The 22,125-nt window shown below is 43.0% G+C and overlaps 1 protein-coding gene across 5 annotated transcripts; it reads left to right on the forward strand.

Moving 5' to 3' along the window:
* The first annotated feature begins 4,682 nt into the window (after positions 1-4,682).
* On the forward strand, positions 4,683-16,323 carry LOC139581448 (dual specificity protein kinase CLK4-like). 5 transcript variants are annotated; one of them, XM_071411219.1, is made up of 12 exons: positions 4,683-4,763; positions 5,401-5,555; positions 6,635-6,878; positions 7,561-7,660; positions 8,031-8,097; positions 10,995-11,111; positions 11,452-11,618; positions 11,978-12,072; positions 12,238-12,367; positions 14,292-14,374; positions 15,071-15,241; positions 15,424-16,323. In XM_071411219.1, exons 1-12 carry the CDS (start codon positions 4,698-4,700, stop codon positions 15,571-15,573), a joined length of 1,545 nt encoding a protein of 514 aa, XP_071267320.1. In that variant the 5' UTR covers positions 4,683-4,697; the 3' UTR covers positions 15,574-16,323. The 5 variants fall into 5 exon arrangements, with proteins under 5 accessions (XP_071267320.1, XP_071267322.1, XP_071267323.1 ...); XM_071411221.1 differs by having other exon boundaries at positions 4,690-4,847; XM_071411222.1 differs by having other exon boundaries at positions 4,694-4,955.
* The last annotated feature ends 5,802 nt before the right edge of the window (positions 16,324-22,125 follow it).

Here is a 22,125-nt window from a genome sequence, read left to right on the forward strand (position 1 = left end):
GACCCACACTTTATCCTGTCCTATGACACAGAACAAAGACCCACACTTTATCCTGACCTATGAAACACAACAAAGACCCACACTTTATCCTGTCCTATGACACAGAATAAAGACCCACACTTTATCCTGTCCTATGACACAGAATAAAGACCCACACTTTATCCTGTCCTATGACACATAATAAAGACCCACACTTTATCCTGTCCTATGAAACATTAGAACAAAGACCCACACTTTATCCTGTCCTATGACACAGAACAAAGACCCATACTTTATCCTGTCCTATGAAACATTAGAACAAAGACCCACACTTTATCCTGTCCTATGACACAGAACAAAGACCCACACTTTATCCTGTCCTATGACACAGAACAAAGACCCACACTTTATCCTGTTCTATGAAACATTAGAACAAAGACCCACACTTTATCCTGTCCTATGAAACAGAACAAAGACCCACACTTTATCCTGTCCTATGACACAGAACAAAGACCCACACTTTATCCTGTCCTATGACACAGAACAAAGACCCACACTTTATCCTGTCCTATGACACAGAACAAAGACCCACACTTTATCCTGTCCTATGACACAGAACAAATACCCACACTTTATCCTGTCCTATGACACAGAACAAAGACCCACACTTTATCCTGTCCTATGACACAGAACAAATACCCACACTTTATCCTGTCCTATGACACAGAACAAAGACCCACACTTTATCCTGACCTATGAAACAAAACAAAGACCCACACTTTAACCTGTCCTATGACACAGAACAAAGACCCACACTTTATCCTGTCCTATGACACAGAACAAAGACCCACACTTTATCCTGTCCTATGACACAGAACAAAGACCCACACTTTATCCTGACCTATGAAACACAACAAAGACCCACACTTTATCCTGTCCTATGACACAGAATAAAGACCCACACTTTATCCTGTCCTATGACACAGAATAAAGACCCACACTTTATCCTGTCCTATGACACATAATAAAGACCCACACTTTATCCTGTCCTATGAAACATTAGAACAAAGACCCACACTTTATCCTGTCCTATGACACAGAACAAAGACCCATACTTTATCCTGTCCTATGAAACATTAGAACAAAGACCCACACTTTATCCTGTCCTATGACACAGAACAAAGACCCACACTTTATCCTGTCCTATGACACAGAACAAAGACCCACACTTTATCCTGTTCTATGAAACATTAGAACAAAGACCCACACTTTATCCTGTCCTATGAAACAGAACAAAGACCCACACTTTATCCTGTCCTATGACACAGAACAAAGACCCACACTTTATCCTGTCCTATGACACAGAACAAAGACCCACACTTTATCCTGTCCTATGACACAGAACAAAGACCCACACTTTATCCTGTCCTATGACACAGAACAAATACCCACACTTTATCCTGTCCTATGACACAGAACAAAGACCCACACTTTATCCTGTCCTATGACACAGAACAAATACCCACACTTTATCCTGTCCTATGACACAGAACAAAGACCCACACTTTATCCTGTCCTATGAAACAGAACAAAGACCCACACTTTATCCTGTCCTATGAAACAGAACAAAGACCCACACTTTATCCTGTCCTATGACACAGAACAAAGACCCACACTTTATCCTGTCCTATGACACAGAATAAAGACCCACACTTTATCCTGTCCTATGACACAGAATAAAGACCCACACTTTATCCTGTCCTATGACATATAATAAAGACCCACACTTTATCCTGTCCTATAAAACATTAGAACAAAGACCCACACTTTATCCTGTCCTATGACACAGAACAAAGACCCATACTTTATCCTGTCCTATGAAACATTAGAACAAAGACCCACACTTTATCCTGTCCTATGACACAGAACAAAGACCCACACTTTATCCTGTCCTATGACACAGAACAAAGACCCACACTTTATCCTGTCCTATGAAACATTAGAACAAAGACCCACACTTTATCCTGTCCTATGAAACAGAACAAAGACCCACACTTTATCCTGTCCTATGACACAGAACAAAGACCCACACTTTATCCTGTCCTATGACACAGAACAAAGACCCACACTTTATCCTGTCCTATGACACAGAACAAAGACCCACACTTTATCCTGTCCTATGACACAGAACAAATACCCACACTTTATCCTGTCCTATGACACAGAACAAAGACCCACACTTTATCCTGTCCTATGACACAGAACAAAGACCCACACTTTATCCTGTCCTATGACACAGAACAAAGACCCACACTTTATCCTGTCCTATGACACAGAACAAAGACCCACACTTTATCCTGTCCTATGACACAGAATAAAGACCCACACTTTATCCTGTCCTATGACACATAATAAAGACCAACACTTTATCCTGTCCTATAAAACATTAGAACAAAGACCCACACTTTATCCTGTCCTATGACACAGAACAAAGACCCACACTTTATCCTGTCCTATGACACAGAACAAATACCCACACTTTATCCTGTCCTATGACACAGAACAAAGACCCACACTTTATCCTGTCCTATGAAACAGAACAAAGACCCACACTTTATCCTGTCCTATGACACAGAACAAAGACCCACACTTTATCCTGTCCTATGAAACAGAACAAAGACCCACCCTTTATCCTGTCCTATGACACAGAACAAAGACCCACACTTTATCCTGTCCTATGACACAGAATAAAGACCCACACTTTATCCTGTCCTATGACATATAATAAAGACCCACACTTTATCCTGTCCTATAAAACATTAGAACAAAGACCCACACTTTATCCTGTCCTATGACACAGAACAAAGACCCATACTTTATCCTGTCCTATGAAACATTAGAACAAAGACCCACACTTTATCCTGTCCTATGACACAGAACAAAGACCCACACTTTATCCTGTCCTATGACACAGAACAAAGACCCACACTTTATCCTGTCCTATGAAACATTAGAACAAAGACCCACACTTTATCCTGTCCTATGAAACAGAACAAAGACCCACACTTTATCCTGTCCTATGACACAGAACAAAGACCCACACTTTATCCTGTCCTATGACACAGAACAAAGACCCACACTTTATCCTGTCCTATGACACAAAACAAAGACCCACACTTTATCCTGTCCTATGACACAGAACAAATACCCACACTTTATCCTGTCCTATGACACAGAACAAAGACCCACACTTTATCCTGTCCTATGACACAGAACAAAGACCCACACTTTATCCTGTCCTATGACACAGAACAAAGACCCACACTTTATCCTGTCCTATGACACAGAACAAAGACCCACACTTTATCCTGTCCTATGACACAGAATAAAGACCCACACTTTATCCTGTCCTATGACACATAATAAAGACCAACACTTTATCCTGTCCTATAAAACATTAGAACAAAGACCCACACTTTATCCTGTCCTATGACACAGAACAAAGACCCACACCTTATCCTGTCCTATGACACAGAACAAAGACCCACACTTTATCCTGTCCTTTGAAACATAATAAAGACCCACACCTTATCCTATCCTATGAAACATTTTCAGTTGCTGTCATTAAACCTGATTGATCTTGTGAAACAATGCTCTAATGCTACACATAGTGTATGTCTTTCTTTTTGGACCATTTTCATATTGAGGGGTTGGATGCACAATGTGTTCTTCCAGGTTGTGATCAAATGCTCTACTTTCATGGGTTCCATATGTTCTATATTTTTCACCATGTTAACAGGCATTTAATAAAAGTACAACCTTTTGAATTTTGTCTATTTTCTGAAGATGCAAATAATTATAGACTATATTTTATGGTATTCTAACCTAATCTGATCATAGGGCAATAGAACATAAGTAGTTGCCTATACAATGTTTTACAGACATCTACCATCATTTAAGGAGGTACTTAATGGTGTTCTACAGCTCGATAAATTACTTTGCAATGACCCAGTGTGACAAATGATGGCTTCTATTGATTGTTCAGCATACCCTGGGATAGCCTCATATGTAATATAGCTGGACACATTGGTAAACAAACGTTAGCTAGCCATGCTGCCTCATGCTAGCTATGTTAAACCCAGCTATAGTTTTGTTTCACTATTGGTAGCTAGTTGGTTTAATCTATCAGTGATCATTTCTTTGGTGATTGATTCGATGGGTAGTCATGGATACAGCACACTACTCATTACACAGCCAACGACGTGTGCCTCACCATGCAATAATTACTCCAAATGCATCTTCTCATTATTTATTACATACCTTGGAAACTGGAAAAATAATTGTAATAGTTATCAGTATCTTTGACAACTAACACATGAGATTCCAGCTCAACAATTTAATAATCAAGCTGGAAATGATCTTTGCATAATGATTCGTTTTTTATACTGCTTCCCCCCCCCACTTAAACAAACTAACAGAGAACAGTTTACATGAAACAAGGTATTTATTGATGACAAATGTTTTGGAAACCGAAAACATCAATCGAGATCAACGGTTTCATTGATGAGAAAATTAGCAGAATGTCGGCCATAATCCATCTTCTCCCACTGCCGACCACTGGGCTTCCTCTTACTAATTTATTTGGTAGCGCTAGGAAACGCCAACCGGATGCTTCACATTTATACATCCTGTGAAATATCTGTCTCATTGTTCTATCTATGACAAGAACTTCGAGCAGCAGCAGAGTTCGCCATTTTGGGAGGCAGCTTTGTTCGTACACAAAAGTATAGATAAAACATCGTTTTTTTTGTTTAGTTTTTTTTTTTTTTACCTGTTAGTTGTTTGGGGTACATCAGTCGATAGATAAAGTGAGGACAGATGATTTGATGTGTAATACTACAATGTAAACATATAATCTGTTCAACATTATCTTGCTAGCCTTCACGTTTCGTCGACGAACCAGGAAGCTAACGTTAGTAAGCTGGCTAGCCAATGTACAGATAGCTAGTTATTATTTAATGAAAATTGTTGGCATTGACGCTAACATTTACCAGATGCATGTTGCTGACGTTATCTGAAGAAGTTAGTCAAGCAGCTAGATAGGTTTCACTTGGATTGTTTTTAATTTAGCTAGCAAGTTAACGTTAGGTAAATTAACGTAGCTAGCATGTTAGAACAAATACACCAGTCGGTGTCTGTAGAGGATAAATTGACCATGATTAACTAGCTAGCGAATGCTAGAAAAGATTGTACGCTATTTACTGGTGTATGGTTGAATTTACTTCATGACATCTAGAAGATTAACTAGCTATCTATATGTAGATTTTAATATTTTTTTTATAGTTTGTTGGCACTGCAGCTAGCCATGTGACGTTAGCTCGTTTTAGTTATTAATGTGAACATTCATCACTTGTGTGGCAGATGCGACAGGCAAAGCGAATTCGTTCCCCTGGCGTTTGGCTCAGTGAATTCAGCTGGGTGGAGAGCCGAAAGCGCCAGAAGCGAGATGATTCGAATAGCAGTGTAAGGGAGAATAAATCTCGAAGACGTCAACAACCCCTCAAAACACATGAAGGGTAAATATGACCCAATTTCCCCCGCAACAGAACTGTTAGAGGCCCCACCCATCCACAAGCAACCCCAGTGGTCAAGTCTGTCTCTTCAGTTAGGTTGGTAGGATCCAGCAGCTATACACATGCCAAATGTTTTCAAAGCAATATATTCATGTGGTGAGGACAAGCCATCATCTTATAAATAACGAGTGAAATCCAAGCTCACAGCATACTTTAGGCCAAAGTTTATTTCAGGAGAATCTGCCTTTTTCCCTGCCCTTGACAGACGTGGTCACAATTCATTTTCGAAGTTTGAACTATTTATTATTGGAAGTCACTGTCATTTGACAATATATCACTGTACATTTTATTGCTGGAAGGTAAAATCGTGTCCGGTTTCTGTGTCCGTCTCTGATTGAGCTTGTGCTTTGTGAGAGATGGAGGTTTATGGTGGAAGTTTCCAGGGCAGAACGGGTAGGGAAGCTCTAATAATAAGTCCCCCGGCAACGCAGACCTTTTCCTGGAAGAGACCTGACACCACCAGGGTGCCATCATGGCTCTCTCTGACTCTGTGGGGCTCTGGAGGTCCAGAGACTCAGATCACATTCCTCTGCTGAAAGGGCTTCACGGATTCCTCACTGAGCCAAAACAACTGTCGTAGCGGACACCTGTGCTTTCGATTTGTGTGTGGGTGTGAGAGAGGTAGAAGGGGATTCTGCTGGATTGGGGGGGGGGGGGGGGGGGGTTGTGCTTGAGCACACATACATTCAAGCTGGCTGCTCATATTTATATGATAGATTCATGTGAAAGGTTGCTACATGATATGTTCTAACAGCTCTTGAGACATATTGCCTGTCCAGTTTGTTGCGTCAGTTTACCCCCAAAACTAGGAATCTACACTATGCTCCACTATGTTAGGCTTTCATGATGTTGCACTCTGTAGTTGTAAATAAGCTTGTTACTAATTAAAAATGTTATATATTAAGCCCCTTGGGATTGGGTGTCGGGGAAGACGTAGGTCCCGGCCATTAGAACCAAGCAGTGGGTAAGTAGGCAGGAGAAGGAGTCAGTCACTTAGCTGTCTTGTTGTTCCTCCCTTTCAGGCACTACCTGGAGACCCACAGCCTGAACCAGCAGAGGATAGAGTCTAAGGACAGGAGGGCCAGAGAAGCCAGCCTGGAGATGGGCTACGACGAGGACAACAGGGCCGCTGCCACCAGGGACAGAGATCGCGAGAGGGAGAAGGACAAGGAGTGGCACCACTACAGCAAGTCATCCGGGCGGAGTGGCCGTAGTAGCCGCCGAGGGCGGAGACGCAGCCCTTCTCATCAACGCTCCTCTTACTCGGTATGAGAACATCTTACACGCTCTTCTCTCCTTTCCAACCAACTCCCTATATGGTTATTAGTGGTGTTAGCTTTTCTTTGTCTATCTTTCTCAATATGTACCACAGTGAAAAACAGATGGGTTAGAATTATGGATCCAATGTTAGTACCAAAATTCACTGAATACCATCTAGGCATAACTGTAGCAGACTAAGCGCAAACACCTTTACAAGGCTTCAATAAGAAGAGTCAAGGGAAACTTTATATGTATCATTAACAGTCAGAAGATAACCAAAACTGTAACTTGAAAGACACAAATATGCATATTAGCCTATTTTACTAGACTGATGGTTGATAATGTTTTGTACCGCTTACTTTGAGAAAGTCTCTCACATGAACCTTGTTGTTGCCATGTTTCTCTTCTGTAACACCCACTATGTGGTGACGCCCCCTATGCCTTTCTCTGGTGGGGCTGAATTTGAATGTGCTGCTCCCGCTGTGGTCCGCTGGCGCTGCCTGGTTCGCTACCCACCCACTCTGAATGGGCCGATCCATCCGAAATCTCTCCCCCACGTCCGATCCCCCCTCTGCCCGCTGAATGAATGAATGGCACGTCCCGTTGTGGTGGCCTGGCCTGATGATGGTGTTCTCTCTGGGTCGGTGATGGTGGTTGATGGTTGATGATGGTGGTGATGGGACAACAGAGGAGCCATCATCGCAGGAGCAGGAAAAGATCCCGGAGTGTTGAGGATGATGACGAGGGTCACCTGATCTATCACAGGGGAGACATGCTAAGAGCCAGATGTATAGAATATATCCCTTTACTCTCTCTGTCAACTAGCTATCTGTTATGTTGTTGCTTTTCCATATGGTGTACTGTTGCAAAATACTATTCTATTGTAGACACTTGTATTTGTGCGGGTAGGGTTTATCAATGTATTGTTAAATGTGGATTCGTTATTACACATCGCTACATAACATCATTATTAGTGTGATGTGTGTATTATGTTTTGTTGGCTTGGAGCCCTGTCCTGTTCTAGTTACAGACAGTATAATGCTAAATCCATATCAAACAAAGCAGCTAGGCAGATATTTTGTGGCAGATCAGGTGTGATGGTAGTGGATGCCAGTCATCACTCCTCTGGTTCTAACTAATGCTCTTTATTCCCTGTAGATGAGATTGTGTCAACTCTAGGAGAAGGAGCCTTTGGGAAAGTTGTGGAATGCATCGATCACTCTAAGTAAGTCGTTCACTGGAAACGTCTGGATGTCACGGTGACAATGCTACCCCTCTCCCCTTTCAATTCAATTTAACGGCTTTATTGGCATGGGGAAACATATGTTACATTGCCAAAGCACGTGAAATAGATAAACAAAGGTAAAATGAACAATAAAAAAAATAACAGTAAACATTACACGAACAAAAGTTCCAAAGTAATATACATTTCAAATGTCATATTGTGCAAATAGTTAAACTACAAAAGGGAAAATAAATTAACATAAATATGGGTTGTATTTACAATGGTGTTTGTTCTTCACTGGTTGCCCTTTTCTTGTGGCAACAGGTCACAAATCTTGCTGCTGTCATTGCACAAAGTGCTATTTCACCCAATAGATATGGGAGTTTATCAAAATTGGTTGTTTTTGAATTCTTTGTGGGTCTGTGTAATCTGAGGGAAATGTGTGTCTCTAGTTTGGTCATACATTTGGCAGGAGGTTAGAAAGAGCAGATACGTTTCCACCTAATTTTGTAGGCAGTGTGCACATAGCCTGTCTTCTCTTGAGAGCCAGGTCTGCCTACGGCGGCCTTTCTCAATAGCAAGGCCATGCTCACTGAGTCTACATAGTCAAGGCTTTCCTTAAGTTTGGGTCAGTCACAGTGGTCAGGTGTTCTGCCACTGTGTACTCTGTTTAGGGCCAAATAGCATTCTAGTTTGCTATGTTTTTTTGTTAATGCTTTCCAATGCGTCAAGTAATTATCTTTTTGTTTTCTCCTGATTTGGTTGGGTCTAATTGTGTTGCTGTCCTGGGGCTCTGTTCACAAACAGACCCCACAGAGCCCCAGGACAGCAACACAATTAGACCCAACCAAGTCATGAGAGGACCAGCTTGTTTAGGGGACTCTTCTCCAGGTTCATCTTTCTGTAGATGACAGCTTTGTTTTGAAATGCTTGGGAATCGCTTCCTTTTAGGTGGTTGTAGAGTTGAACGTCTCTTTTCTGGATTTTGATCATTAACGGCTATCGGCGTAATTCTGCTCTGCATGCATTATTTGGTGTTTTACATTGTATGCTGGGGATATTTTTGCTGAATTCTGTTTCAATTTGGTGTTTATCCCATTTTGTGAATTTCTTGGTTGGTGAGTGGACCCCAGACCTCACAACCATAAAGGGCAATGGGTTGTATGACTGATTCAATCATTTTTTGCCAGATCCTAATTGATATGTCGATTTTTATGCTCCTTTTGATGGCATAGAAGGCTCTTCTTGCCTTGTCTCTCAGATCGTTCACAGCTTTGTGGAAGTTACCTGTGGTGCTGATGTTTAGGCCGAGGTATGTATAGGTTATTGTGTGCTCTAGGGCAATGGTTGAATTTGTATTTGTGGTCCTGGCAACTGGAATTTTTTTTGGAACACCGTTATTTTTGTCTTACTGAGATTTCCTGTCAGGGCTCAGGTCTGACAGAATCTGCAGAAGATCTAGGTGCTGCTGTAGGCCCTCCTTGGTTTTGGACAGAAGCACCAGATCATCAGCAAACATTTGACTTCAGATTCTAGTAGGGTGAGACCGGATGCTGCAGACTGTTCTAGAGCCCTCGCCAATTCGTTGATAGATACAGTACCAGTCAAAAGTTTGGACATCTCATTGAAGGGTTTTTCTTTATTTTTACTATTTTCTACATTATAGAATAATAGTGAAGACATCAAAACTGAAATAACACACATGCAATCATGTAGTAACCAAAAAAGTGTTAAGCAAATCAAAATATATTTTAGATTTTAGATTCTTCAAAGTAGCAACCCTTTTCCCTTGATGACAGCTTTGCACACTCTTGACATTCTCTTAACCAGCTTCACCTGGAATGCTTTTCCAACAGTCTTGAAGGAGTTCCCATATATGCTGAGCACTTGTTGGCTGCTTTTCCTTCACTTGCGGTCCAACTCATTCCAAGCCATCTCAATTGGGTTGAGGTTGGATGATTGTGGAGGCCAGGTCATCTGATGCAGCACTACATCACTCGCCTTCATGGTCAAATAGCCCTTACACAGCATAAAGGTGTGTTGGGTCATTGTCCTTTTGAAAAACAAATGATAGTCCCACTAAGCATAAACCAGATGGGATGGCGTATCGCTGCAGAACGCTGTGGTAGCCATGCTGATTAAGTGTGCGTTGAATTCTAAATAAGTCACCAGCAAAGCGCCATCACACCTCCTCCTCCATGCTTCACGGTGGGAACCACACTTGCGGAGATCATCCATTCACCTACACTGCGTCTCATAAAGACACGGCGGTTGGAACCAAAAATCTCAAATTTGGACTCATCAGACCAAAAGACCAATGGAAATCTGTCCAATATCCATTGCTCGTGTTTCTTGGCCCAAGCAAGTCTCTTCTTATTATTGGTGTCCTTTAGTAGTGGTTTCTTTGCAGCAATTCGACCATGAAGGCCTGATTCACCCAGTCTCCTCTGAACAGTTGATGTTGAGATGTATCTGTTACTTGAACTCTGTGAAGCATTATTTGGGCTGCAATTTCTGAGGCTGGTAAATCTAATGAACTTATCCTCTGCAGCAGAAGTAATTCTGGGTCTTCCTTTCCTGTGGCGGTCCTCATGAGAGCCAGTTTCATCATAGCACTTGATGGTTTTTGCGACTGCACTTGAAGAAATTTTCAAAGTTCTTGACATTTTCTGTATTGACTGACCTTCATGTCTTAAAGTAATGATGGACTGTCGTTTCGCTCTGCTTATTTGAGCTGTTCTTGCCATAATTTGGACTTGGTCTTTTACCAGATAGGGCTATCTTCTGTATACCCACAGTGTGCTCTCAAACTGAATCTCTGTTTCTCTCTATCGTTCTAATCTGAAAGCCTCAATCTCACTCACAGTTGGATATGTGTGTCTCGTCTGTGATTCCAGAATTGGTTCTCGCGTGGCACTGAAGATCATTAAAAACATTGACCGGTACCGCGAGGCAGCCATGGCTGAGGTGGAGGTGCTGGAGCAGATGAACTCTCTGGACTGTGACCGGAGATAGTAAGTCACGACATGTTATTAGAACAAGCCCCATACATAAGCTGAAATCATGTAGACTTTCCATTACGAGGATGATGTGCAGTCTCATATGCAGTAGTTGGTTATCTGCCAGGCGTACACTTCAATTATGGAATATAACTTAAATATCCCACTTTAATGATCAGTGTGTCATCAATGTGAAACACCATTGATTGTCTTGCCTAGCTACCTAATCCACTAACTGATTGGCTCTGAATAAGATTCTGCTAATTACTGAAATGTAAATCCCTCCTCTCTCCCCTCTCTCTCTTTCTGTCTCTTGCCTCACTCCCCTCCCTCCACCTCTCCTCCGCCGTCTCAGTGGATGTGTGAGGATGCTGGACTGGTTCGACCACCACGGTCACGTGTGTATATCGTTTGAGCTGCTGGGGCTCAGTACCTATGACTACCTGAAGGAGAACAACTTCCAGCCGTTCCCGGTAGAACACATCAGGATCATGGCCTACCAGATCATCCGAGCCGTACGATGTGAGTAGTTACCATAGAATGACACTTTAGAACATACTGGAATAGTCTTTTAATTGGATCTCTGTGGTAGTAAGCACCACCCACACTGGATAAGAGCAATGCTGCATGTCTCAACTTAAAGGTTATTGTGTGTTTCCCAAATGGAACCCTATTCTCAATATAGTGCACTACTAAGTATTTAATTTGGGGGGGGGGGGGGGCGTCACCGTTTGGGAGGCAAACACTGTAAATGAAAAGCTGTTGGGTTATAGTGGTGACTTCAGAGTGTATTCCATTGTACAAATGGTGTAATAGAACGAAGGGTTGTCTACTCTCCTGCCTGTGTTGACTGTGTTCTCCATGGTTGCTGTTTGTTTCAGTCCTGCATAAGAACAAGCTGACACACACTGACCTGAAGCCCGAGAACATTCTGTTTGTGGACTCAGAGTACGACATCGAGTACAACGCCAAAATGGTACGAGTCTGTTACCTGCCCACTCTCCCACATTGATCTGTGCTGACAAAACACTGTGAATGAACTGTGAAGTTCACTGATTTGGTTGTGTCAGCCCTATTTGAATTTGTGTACTGTCTGACTCAATCAAATGAATATTTGTCATGACTTATATCTGCCCTACAGAAGCGCGACGAGAGGACGTTGAAGAACCCGGACGTGAAGGTGGTTGATTTTGGCAACGCCACATATGAACACAACCACCACACCTCCGTAGTGTCCACACGCCACTACCGCGCTCCAGAGGTCATTCTGGGTAAGACGCATACTTCCTTAATGCTAATTCATGATATTGCTGATGTTATGTGATAATGCTGCTTATCGTTGTTATCTGATGAAAACTTGATCTTCAAAACAAACTTTTCAGGAAATTAAAAAATGACAATATTTTCCCGTTAACAAACATACAATTATAAAACTTCAGAAGCTATTTGTAATAAATTTTCTTGATCTTAGAGTCCTAAAATGTTTAAAGTACATGAAGGGGAGTTACTGATTTCATTAAATGTAGAAAACTGAAAATGAGGAATAACAGAGTTCCGGGGTTTTCATCAGACAGCGACGTTACGCAGACCTAGACTGCATCCAGGTGGCATAGGGGACCATTTGGGCTGCATCCCTGTTTCTCTGTTGCTGATGTCACGCTTCTCTCTCTGTGTAGATCTGTGGAGTCTGGGTTGTAATGCTTCTCTCTGTGTAGATCTGGGGAGTCTGGGTTGTAATGCTTCTCTCTGTGTAGATCTGGGGAGTCTGGGTTGTAACGATTCTCTCTCTGTGTAGATCTGTGGAGTCTGGGTTGTAATGCTTCTCTCTGTGTAGATCTGTGGAGTTTGGGTTGTAATGCTTCTCTCTGTGTAGATCTGTGGAGTTTGGGTTGTAATGCTTCTCTCTGTGTAGATCTGTGGAGTTTGGGTTGTAATGCTTCTCTCTCTGTGTAGATCTGTGGAGTCTGGGTTGTAACGATTCTCTCTCTGTGTAGATCTGTGGAGTCTGGGTTGTAATGCTTCTCTCTGTGTAGATCTGTGGAGTTTGGGTTGTAATGCTTCTCTCTGTGTAGATCTGTGGAGCCTGGGTTGTAATGCTTCTCTCTCTGTGTAGATCTGTGGAGCCTGGGTTGTAACGCTTCTCTCTCTGTGTAGATCTGTGGAGTCTGGGTTGTAATGCTTCTCTCTGTGTAGATCTGGGGAGCCTGGGCTGTAATGCTTCTCTCTGTGTAGATCTGTGGAGTTTGGGTTGTAATGCTTCTCTCTGTGGAGTCTGGGTTGTAATGCTTCTCTCTGTGTAGATCTGGGGAGTCTGGGTTGTAATGCTTCTCTCTGTGTAGATCTGGGGAGTCTGGGTTGTAATGCTTCTCTCTGTGTAGATCTGGGGAGTCTGGGTTGTAATGCTTCTCTCTGTGTAGATCTGGGGAGTCTGGGTTGTAATGCTTCTCTCTGTGTAGATCTGTGGAGTTTGGGTTGTAATGCTTCTCTCTGTGTAGATCTGGGGAGTTTGGGTTGTAATGCTTCTCTCTGTGTAGATCTGGGGAGTTTGGGTTGTAATGCTTCTCTCTCTGTGTAGATCTGGGGAGTCTGGGTTGTAATGCTTCTCTCTCTGTGTAGATCTGGGGAGTCTGGGTTGTAATGCTTCTCTCTCTGTGTAGATCTGGGGAGTCTGGGTTGTAATGCTTCTCTCTCTGTGTAGATCTGGGGAGTCTGGGTTGTAATGCTTCTCTCTGTGTAGATCTGTGGAGTTTGGGTTGTAATGCTTCTCTCTGTGTAGATCTGGGGAGTTTGGGTTGTAATGCTTCTCTCTGTGTAGATCTGGGGAGTTTGGGTTGTAATGCTTCTCTCTGTGTAGATCTGGGGAGTTTGGGTTGTAATGCTTCTCTCTGTGTAGATCTGGGGAGTCTGGGTTGTAATGCTTCTCTCTGTGTAGATCTGTGGAGTTTGGGTTGTAATGCTTCTCTCTGTGGAGTCTGGGTTGTAATGCTTCTCTCTGTGTAGATCTGGGGAGTCTGGGTTGTAATGCTTCTCTCTGTGTAGATCTGGGGAGTCTGGGTTGTAATGCTTCTCTCTGTGTAGATCTGGGGAGTCTGGGTTGTAATGCTTCTCTCTGTGTAGATCTGGGGAGTCTGGGTTGTAATGCTTCTCTCTGTGTAGATCTGTGGAGTTTGGGTTGTAATGCTTCTCTCTGTGTAGATCTGGGCTGGGACCATGCCTGTGACGTGTGGAGTCTGGGCTGTATCCTCATAGAGTACTACCTGGGATCAACTCTCTTTCAGGTGGGGGACTGTCGGCTATCCACAATATCATCATACTAATAATGCCTTCTGAATCATGCATTCATCTCAAGCTGTTCATGCTTCTTTCTGTGCGTAGGTAGATCACAGGGGGTTTTCTGCATAGAAAAGTTTGGCCGGGCCATCTAAGTGTTGTCAAGGGTCGCCTAAGTCCATACAGTAAAAAAAAAAATAATAATAATAATCATTTGTATGGAAAGACATTTTCAGTGTAAACTTGAAACGACTAAAACCAGATATAATGTATGTAGAAAAGATTATGGACCTATATATTTTTTAAATAAGATCATATTTGAGAACTATTAATCACTTAAATAAAAGCTAGACAGTCAGGGAGAATCTAAATTTTTTAAATGATCCCTTCAGGCTCTTTTTGTCATGGCATGGGGCCCGCATTGATTTTGTTATATGGTTTAAGTCACTCAGATAGCATAAGAACACGGCATAAGCCATGGCAAAATGTGTAGATTTACTGGAAATTAGCTTTAAAACCGCAAATGTTCTCTCAGCACCATGGCAAATGTGTGGAATTGCAGGAAATTAGTTTTAGAACAGCAACATTTTGTTATTGCGGCCAAGAGGGCTTTCAAATTTGCCACCACACCCACCACCTAAGCCCAGTGTGTCCTGGGTGTAACGTTAGACTCATCTCTGTGGCTCTTGGGTTCTCTCCTCCAGACACACGACAGTAAAGAACACCTGGCTATGATGGAGAGGGTCCTGGGCCCCATACCGGTACATCTCCTGCAGAAAACCAAGAAGCGGCGGTATGTCCATCGGTACCAGCTGGACTGGGATGCACTCAGCTCCTCTGGGAGATACGTGAGGAAACACTGCAAACCACTCAAGGTAAGGAGGGCCTCCAGCAATATGGCCAACCTATTCTGTATCCTCAGTTAATTTAATGGAACTGACCCTATAGATACTAGTGATATAAAGACGTCTAAATCAGTGTTGTTGTGGTCATTGATATCAATAAATCTGACCATCTCCTCCCCTCCACCTCTTCCATCCCCTCGCTGTCCCCTCAGCAATACATGATGGTCCAGAGCTTGGACCACGACCAGCTCTTTGACCTGATCCAGAAGATGCTGGAGTACGACCCAGCTAAACGCCTGTCCCTGGACCAGGCTCTCAGACACCCTTTCTTCACCTGCCTACGCAAGGCCACCAGGAAATGACCTTTATTCCCAGCGTGGACCCCAACCTGACCCTGCCTGTCATCGTGACAATCATCACAACCATCGCCATGACAACTATGATGATTGACTATCGCCATGGCCCTACATTGACTCTCCGGGAGAGATTGTTTACCTCTGGCTGTATCAGTCCGCCCACGTGGCTTTATAGTCCATTGCTGTCATGCTAGTTAGTGTTAATGTATTGCGAGTTGTATCATTGTAGTAGCAACCTGGTTCACTGATGAAGCTGGTGTGTTATTCTATGGGCTGTCAGACTTAATCAGTAAACTCCAGTTAACGTTGATTTTTTAATTGCGATTTATGGCATTGTCTAAATGCTTTCCAAATACTGAAAACATCCCAAATACATAACCTATTCAGCTAAAAACTAGTTGACATTGAGGTTAAAGAAAGTGTGCTTTTTCCATTTACCTAATTCTGCTAACCGTTAGGCAAAATCAAGATGTCAATATTCTTGTAATGTTTTTGTATAAAAAATCTTACATTTTAGCTTAATTTGAGCAAATTCAGAATTTGTGATTAATCGTGATTAATCAAAGCAAATCTTGTAATTCACTCGATTACATTTTTGATTTGTCTGACAGCCCTATGAGTTTTTTTTCCCTTGTCCCTGTTTTCAGTATGACTGGATTTGTAACTTTTGGAATATCGCTGTATGTGTGCATTTGTTAATAAAAACGTCTGGAGAATGAACGTATATGTAAAAAATAAAGTACCCTGTGCACAGTAGTGCGTGTAGTTCACAACCCCTTTTTCACATCTGATTACATGACCCTCGTTTTTTTTTTAACACCTCGAATCAATAAACCCCTGCAACCCCACCAAGAAACTCAGGACCCCTAGGTCGGGGACCACTGGTCTAGATCCAGGAGCTGGTTTTGGCAGGTACAACTAGTGTTAAATGTGTTTAAAAACCACACAAGAAATATAACATCCCAGAAATGTTGCATATGCACATAAAGCTTATTGCTCTCATTTTGTGCACAATTTTGTTTACATTCCTGTTAGTGAGCATTTCTCCTTTGCCAAGATAATCCATCCCCACCTAATAAATATGACATATCAAGAAGCTGATTAAACAGGTGCACCTTCTGCTGGGGTCAAAAGACCACTCTAAAATGTGCAGTTATGTCACACAACACAATGCCACAGATGTCTCAAGTTTTGGGGGGGATTGCAGTTGGCATGCAGACTGCAGGAATGTCCACCAGAGCTGTTGCCATATAATTTAATGTACATTTTTTCCAATAAGCCCCCCTCCAATGTCGTTTTAAAGAATTTGGCGGTACATCCAACCGGCCTCACAACCGCAGACCACATTTAACCGAGCCAGGACCTCCACATCCGCTTCTTCACCAGTGGGCTCGTCTGAGACCAGCCACCGGGACAGCTGATGAAACTGGGTTTGCATAACCGAACAATTATTGCACAAACTCAGAAACCGTCTCAGGGAAGCTCATCTGCTTGCTCGTCGTCCTCACCAGGGTCTTGACCTGACTGCAGTTCGGCATTGTAAGTGACTTCAGTGGGCAAATGCTCACCTTCAATGGCCCTGGAGCAGAAAAGTGTGGTTTCAACTGTACCGGGCAGATGGCGGACAGCGTGTGGGCGAGCAGTTTGTTGATGTCAACGTTGTAAACAGTGCCCCATGGTGATGGTGGGGTTATGGTATGGGCAGGAATAAGCAACAGATAACAAACACAATTTCATTTTATCAATGGCAATTTGAATGCACAGAGATACCGTGACGAGATCCTGAGGACCATTGTCGTGCCGTTCACCCGCCGCTATCACCTCATGTTTCAGCATGATAATGCACGGCCTCATGTCGCAAGGATCTGTACACAATTCTTGGTAGATGAAAATGGCCTGCATCCTCACCAAACATGTCATTGTACTTGTTTGGGATGCTCTGGATCGACGTGCAGGACACCATGTTCCAGTTCCTGCCAATATCCGGCAACTTCGTACAGCCATTGAAGAGGAGTGGGACAACACTCCACAGGGCGCAAACAAAAGCCTGATCAACTCTATGTGAAGGAGATGTGTCACGATGCACGAGGGAAATGGTGGTCACACCAGATACTGACTGGTTTTCTGATCCACGGCCTTGCCTTTTTTTTAAGGTACTGTATCTGTGACCAACAGATGCGTATCTGTATTCCAGTCATGAAATCCATAGATCGGGGCCTAATGAATGTATGTAAATTAATTGATGTCCTTATATGAACTGTAACTCAGTAAAATCTTTGAAATGGTTGTATGTTGTGTTTTTATGTTTGTTCAGTGTATAGCAGTGGAGGCTGCTGAGGGAAGAACGACTCATAATAATGGCCAGAGCAGCGCAAATGGATTGGCATCAAAACCATGGAAACCATGTGTTTAATGTATTTGATACCATTCCACTGATTCTGTTCCAGTCATTGCCACGAGCCCGTTCTCCTCAATTAAGGTGCCATCAACCTCCAGTGGTGTATACAGTGCCAAGAAAAATTATATGAACCCTTTGGAATCACCTGGATTTCTGCATAAATTAGTCATACAATTTGATCTGATCCTCATCTTAGTCACAACAATTGACAAACACAGTGTGCTTAAACTAATAACACACTAATTATTGTATTTTTCTTGTCTATATTGAATACATCATTTAAACATTCACAGTATAAGTTGGAAAAAGTATGTGAACCCCTAGGCTAATGACTTTTCCAAAAGCTAATTGGAGTCAGGAGTCAGCTAACCTGGAGTCCAATCACGGAGACGAGATTGGAGATGTTGGTTAGAGCTGCCCTGCCCTATAAAAAACACACACATTTTGAGTTTGCTATTCACATGAAGCATTGTTGGATGTGAACCATGCCTTGAACAAAAGAGATTGCAGAAGACCTAAGATTAGGAATTGTTGACTTGCAAAAAAGCTGGAAAGGGCTACAAAAGTATCTCTAAAAGCCTTGATCTTCATCAGTCCACGGTAAGACAAATTGTCTGTGACTGGAGAAAGTTCAGCACTGTTGCTACTCTGCCTAGGAGTGGCCGTCCTGCAAAGATGACTGCAAGAGCACAGCGCAGAATGCTCAATGAGGTTAAGAAGAATCCTAGAGTGTCAGCTAAAGCCTTACAGAAATCTCTGGAACGTGCTAAAATCTCTGTTGACGAGTCTACGATACGTAAAACACTAAACAAGAATGGTGTTCATGGGAGGACACCACGGAAGAAGCCACTGCTGTACAACAAAATCATTGCTGCACATCTGAAGTTCGCAAAAGAGCACCTGGATGTTCCACAGTGCTTCAGACAAAATATTCTGTGGACAGATTAAACTAAAGTTGAGTTGTTTGTAAGGAACACGCAACACTATGTATAGACAAAAAAAGGTACAGCACACCAACATCAAAATCTCCTCCCAACTGTAAAGTATGGTGGAGGGAGCATCATGGTTTGGGGCTGCTTTGCTGCCTCAGGGCCTGGATAGCTTGCTATCATCGACAGAAAAATGAATTCCCAAGTTTATCAAGACATTTTGCAGGAGAATGTAAGGCTATCTGTCCTTCAATTGCATCACCCAACTTCTGAGCTTCAACAGGACAACAACCCAAAACACAGAAGTAAATCAACAACCAAAGAAAATATGCCTTCTGGAGTGGCCCAGTCAGAGTCTTGACCTCAACCCGATTTTTTTTTAAATGCTGTGGCATGACGTTGAGCGGTTCACACCAGACATCCTAAGAATATTGCTGAACTGAAACAGTTTTGTAAAGCTGAATGGTCCAATATTCCTCCTAACCGTTGTGCAGGTCTGATCCGCATCGACAGAAAACATTTGGTTGAGGTTATTGCTGCCAAGGAGAGTCAACCAGTATTAAATCCAAGGGTACACATACTTTTCCCACCCTACACTGTGAATGTTTACAGTGTGTTCAATAAAGACATGAAAACGTATAATTGTTTGTATTATTAGTTGAAGCAGACTGTTTGTCTATTGTTGTGACTTAGATGAAGATCCGGTCAAATTTTATGACAAAATTATGCAGAAATCCAGGTCATTCCAAAGGGTTCACATACTTTTTCTTGCCACTGTATGCCTGCCTTATTCATGGTTTTGTGTTCAGCCCAATAACTAGGGTTTCTGCCTTTCCACTCTAAAATGTAAAAATGTTGTAATAGGAAAAACAACTAAATTGTATGTTCTGTCCATAACAATCCTTCAACCACATCAGGAGACGATTTTTGAGGTCTGGGAAAAATCTAAAAAATCTTGACTTGTGTGTAGTTGCCCTTTAATTCAAGTGTGCAGGCACCTAGCACTGTTTGGTTAGCTGTGTTCCTGTAGCAAATGAGCTGTAGTCTGCAAAAGAAATGGTCACTGGACTGATGCAAAGAATCATGCTGCCTGGTAGGCATAGGCTACTTTGTAGCTAGTTAACATTTAATAGAGAAGGGTTTTGGGAAAGCCTTTACATCTACCAGAAGATGGTTAGGCCTATCATTAGCATTGCGATATTTTTCCTGTTACTTGTTTGAAACCTGGACGTTGTAATTCATATTACGAGGCATGTCTTACCTTGTTTCAAAGTAGCCTATAGACTTTGAATTTCTATCAGCATGTTGCATGTACAACAAGAGGGGAAAAAACTATAGACCGCCTTTTCTTCACAATCAGAGACTTGTACAAAGCTCTCCCTCGCGCTCCATTTGGCAAATCTGACCATTATATCCTCCTGATTCCTGCTTACAACCAAAAACTAAAGCAGGAAGTACCAGTGACTCGCTCAATACGGAAGTGTTCAGATAACGCGGATGCTAAGCTACAGGACTGTTTTGCTAGCACAGACTGGAATATTTTTCGGGACTCATCCGATGGCATTGAGGAGTTTACCACATCAGTCACCGGCTTCATCAATAAGTGCAGCGATGATTTCGTCTTCACAGTGACCGTACGTACATACCCCAACAAGAAGCCATGGAATACAGGAAACATCCACACTGAGCTAAAGGGTAGAGCTGTCGCTTTCAACGAGCGGGACTCTAACACGGACGCTTATAAGAAATCCTGCTATGCCCTCAGATGAACCATCAAACAAGCAAATTGAAAATACAGGACTAAAATTGAATCCTACTACACCGGCTCCGACGCTCGTCGGCTGTGGCAGGGGTTGCAAACCATTACGGATTACAAAGGGAAGCACAGCCGCAAGCTGCCCAGTGACTGAAGTCTACCAGCAACACTGAAGCATGCATGAGAGCAACAGCTGTTCCGGACGACTGTGTGATCACGCTCTCCGTAGCCGATGTGAATAAGAGCTTTACACAGGTCAACATTCACAAGACCGCAGGGCCAGACGGATTACCAGGATGTGCACTCCGAGCATGCGCTGACCAACTGGCAAGTGTCTTCACTGACATTTTAAACCTGTGCCTGGCCGAGTCTGTAATACCTGCATTTTTCAAGCAGAACCCCATAGTCCCTGTGCCCAAGAACACCAAGGTAACCTGCCTAAATAACTACCGACCCGTAGCACTCACGTCTGTAGCCATGAAGTGCTTTGAAAGGCTGGTCATGGCTCACATCAACACCATCATCCCAGACACCCAAGACGCACCTTAATTTGCATATCGCCACAACAGATCCACAGATGACGCCATCTCTATTGCACTCAACACTGCCCTTTCTCACCTGGACAAAAGGAACACCTACGTGAGAATTGAATACCGCTCAGCGTTCAACACCATAGTGCCCTCACAGCCCATCACTAAGCTAAGTGCCCTAGGACTAAACACCTCCCTCAGCAACTAGATCCTGGACTTCCTGACGGGCCGCCCCCAAGTGGTAAGGGTAGGCAACAACACATCTGCCATGCTGATCCTCAACAAGCGGGCCCCTCAGGGGTGTGTGCTTATTCCCCTCCTGTACTCCCTGTTCACCCATGACTGTGTGGCCAAGCACAATTCCAACACCATCATTAAGTTTGCAGACGACACAACGGTGGTAGGGCTGATCACCGACAACGATGAGACAGCCTATAGGGAGGAGGTCAGAGACCTAGAAGTGTGGTGACAGGACAACAACCTCTCCCTCAACGTGATCAAGACAAAGGAGATGATCGTGGACTACAGGAAAAAGAGAGATGAGCACGCTCCCATTCTCATCGACAGGGCTGTAGTGGAGCAGGTTGAGAGCTTCAAATTCATTGGTGTCCACATCACCAACAAACAATCATGGTCCAAACACACCAAGACAGTTGTGAAGAGGGCACAACAACGCCTATTCCCCCTTAGGAGAATGAAGAGATTTGGCATGGGTCCTCAGATCCTCAAAAAGTTCTACAGCTGCACCATCGAGAGCATCCTGACTGGTTAGTGCGTATGGCCCAGTACATCACTGGGGCCAAGTTCTGCCATCCAGGACCTCTATACCAGGCGATGTCAGAGGAAGGCCCTAAAAATGGTCAAAGGCTCCAGCCACCCTTGTCATAGACTGTTCTGCTACTCGCTGTTTATTATCTATGCATAGTCACTTCACCCATACCTACA

This window comes from Salvelinus alpinus, chromosome 7, assembly GCF_045679555.1.
Source record: "Salvelinus alpinus chromosome 7, SLU_Salpinus.1, whole genome shotgun sequence".
NCBI lineage: Eukaryota > Metazoa > Chordata > Actinopteri > Salmoniformes > Salmonidae > Salvelinus > Salvelinus alpinus.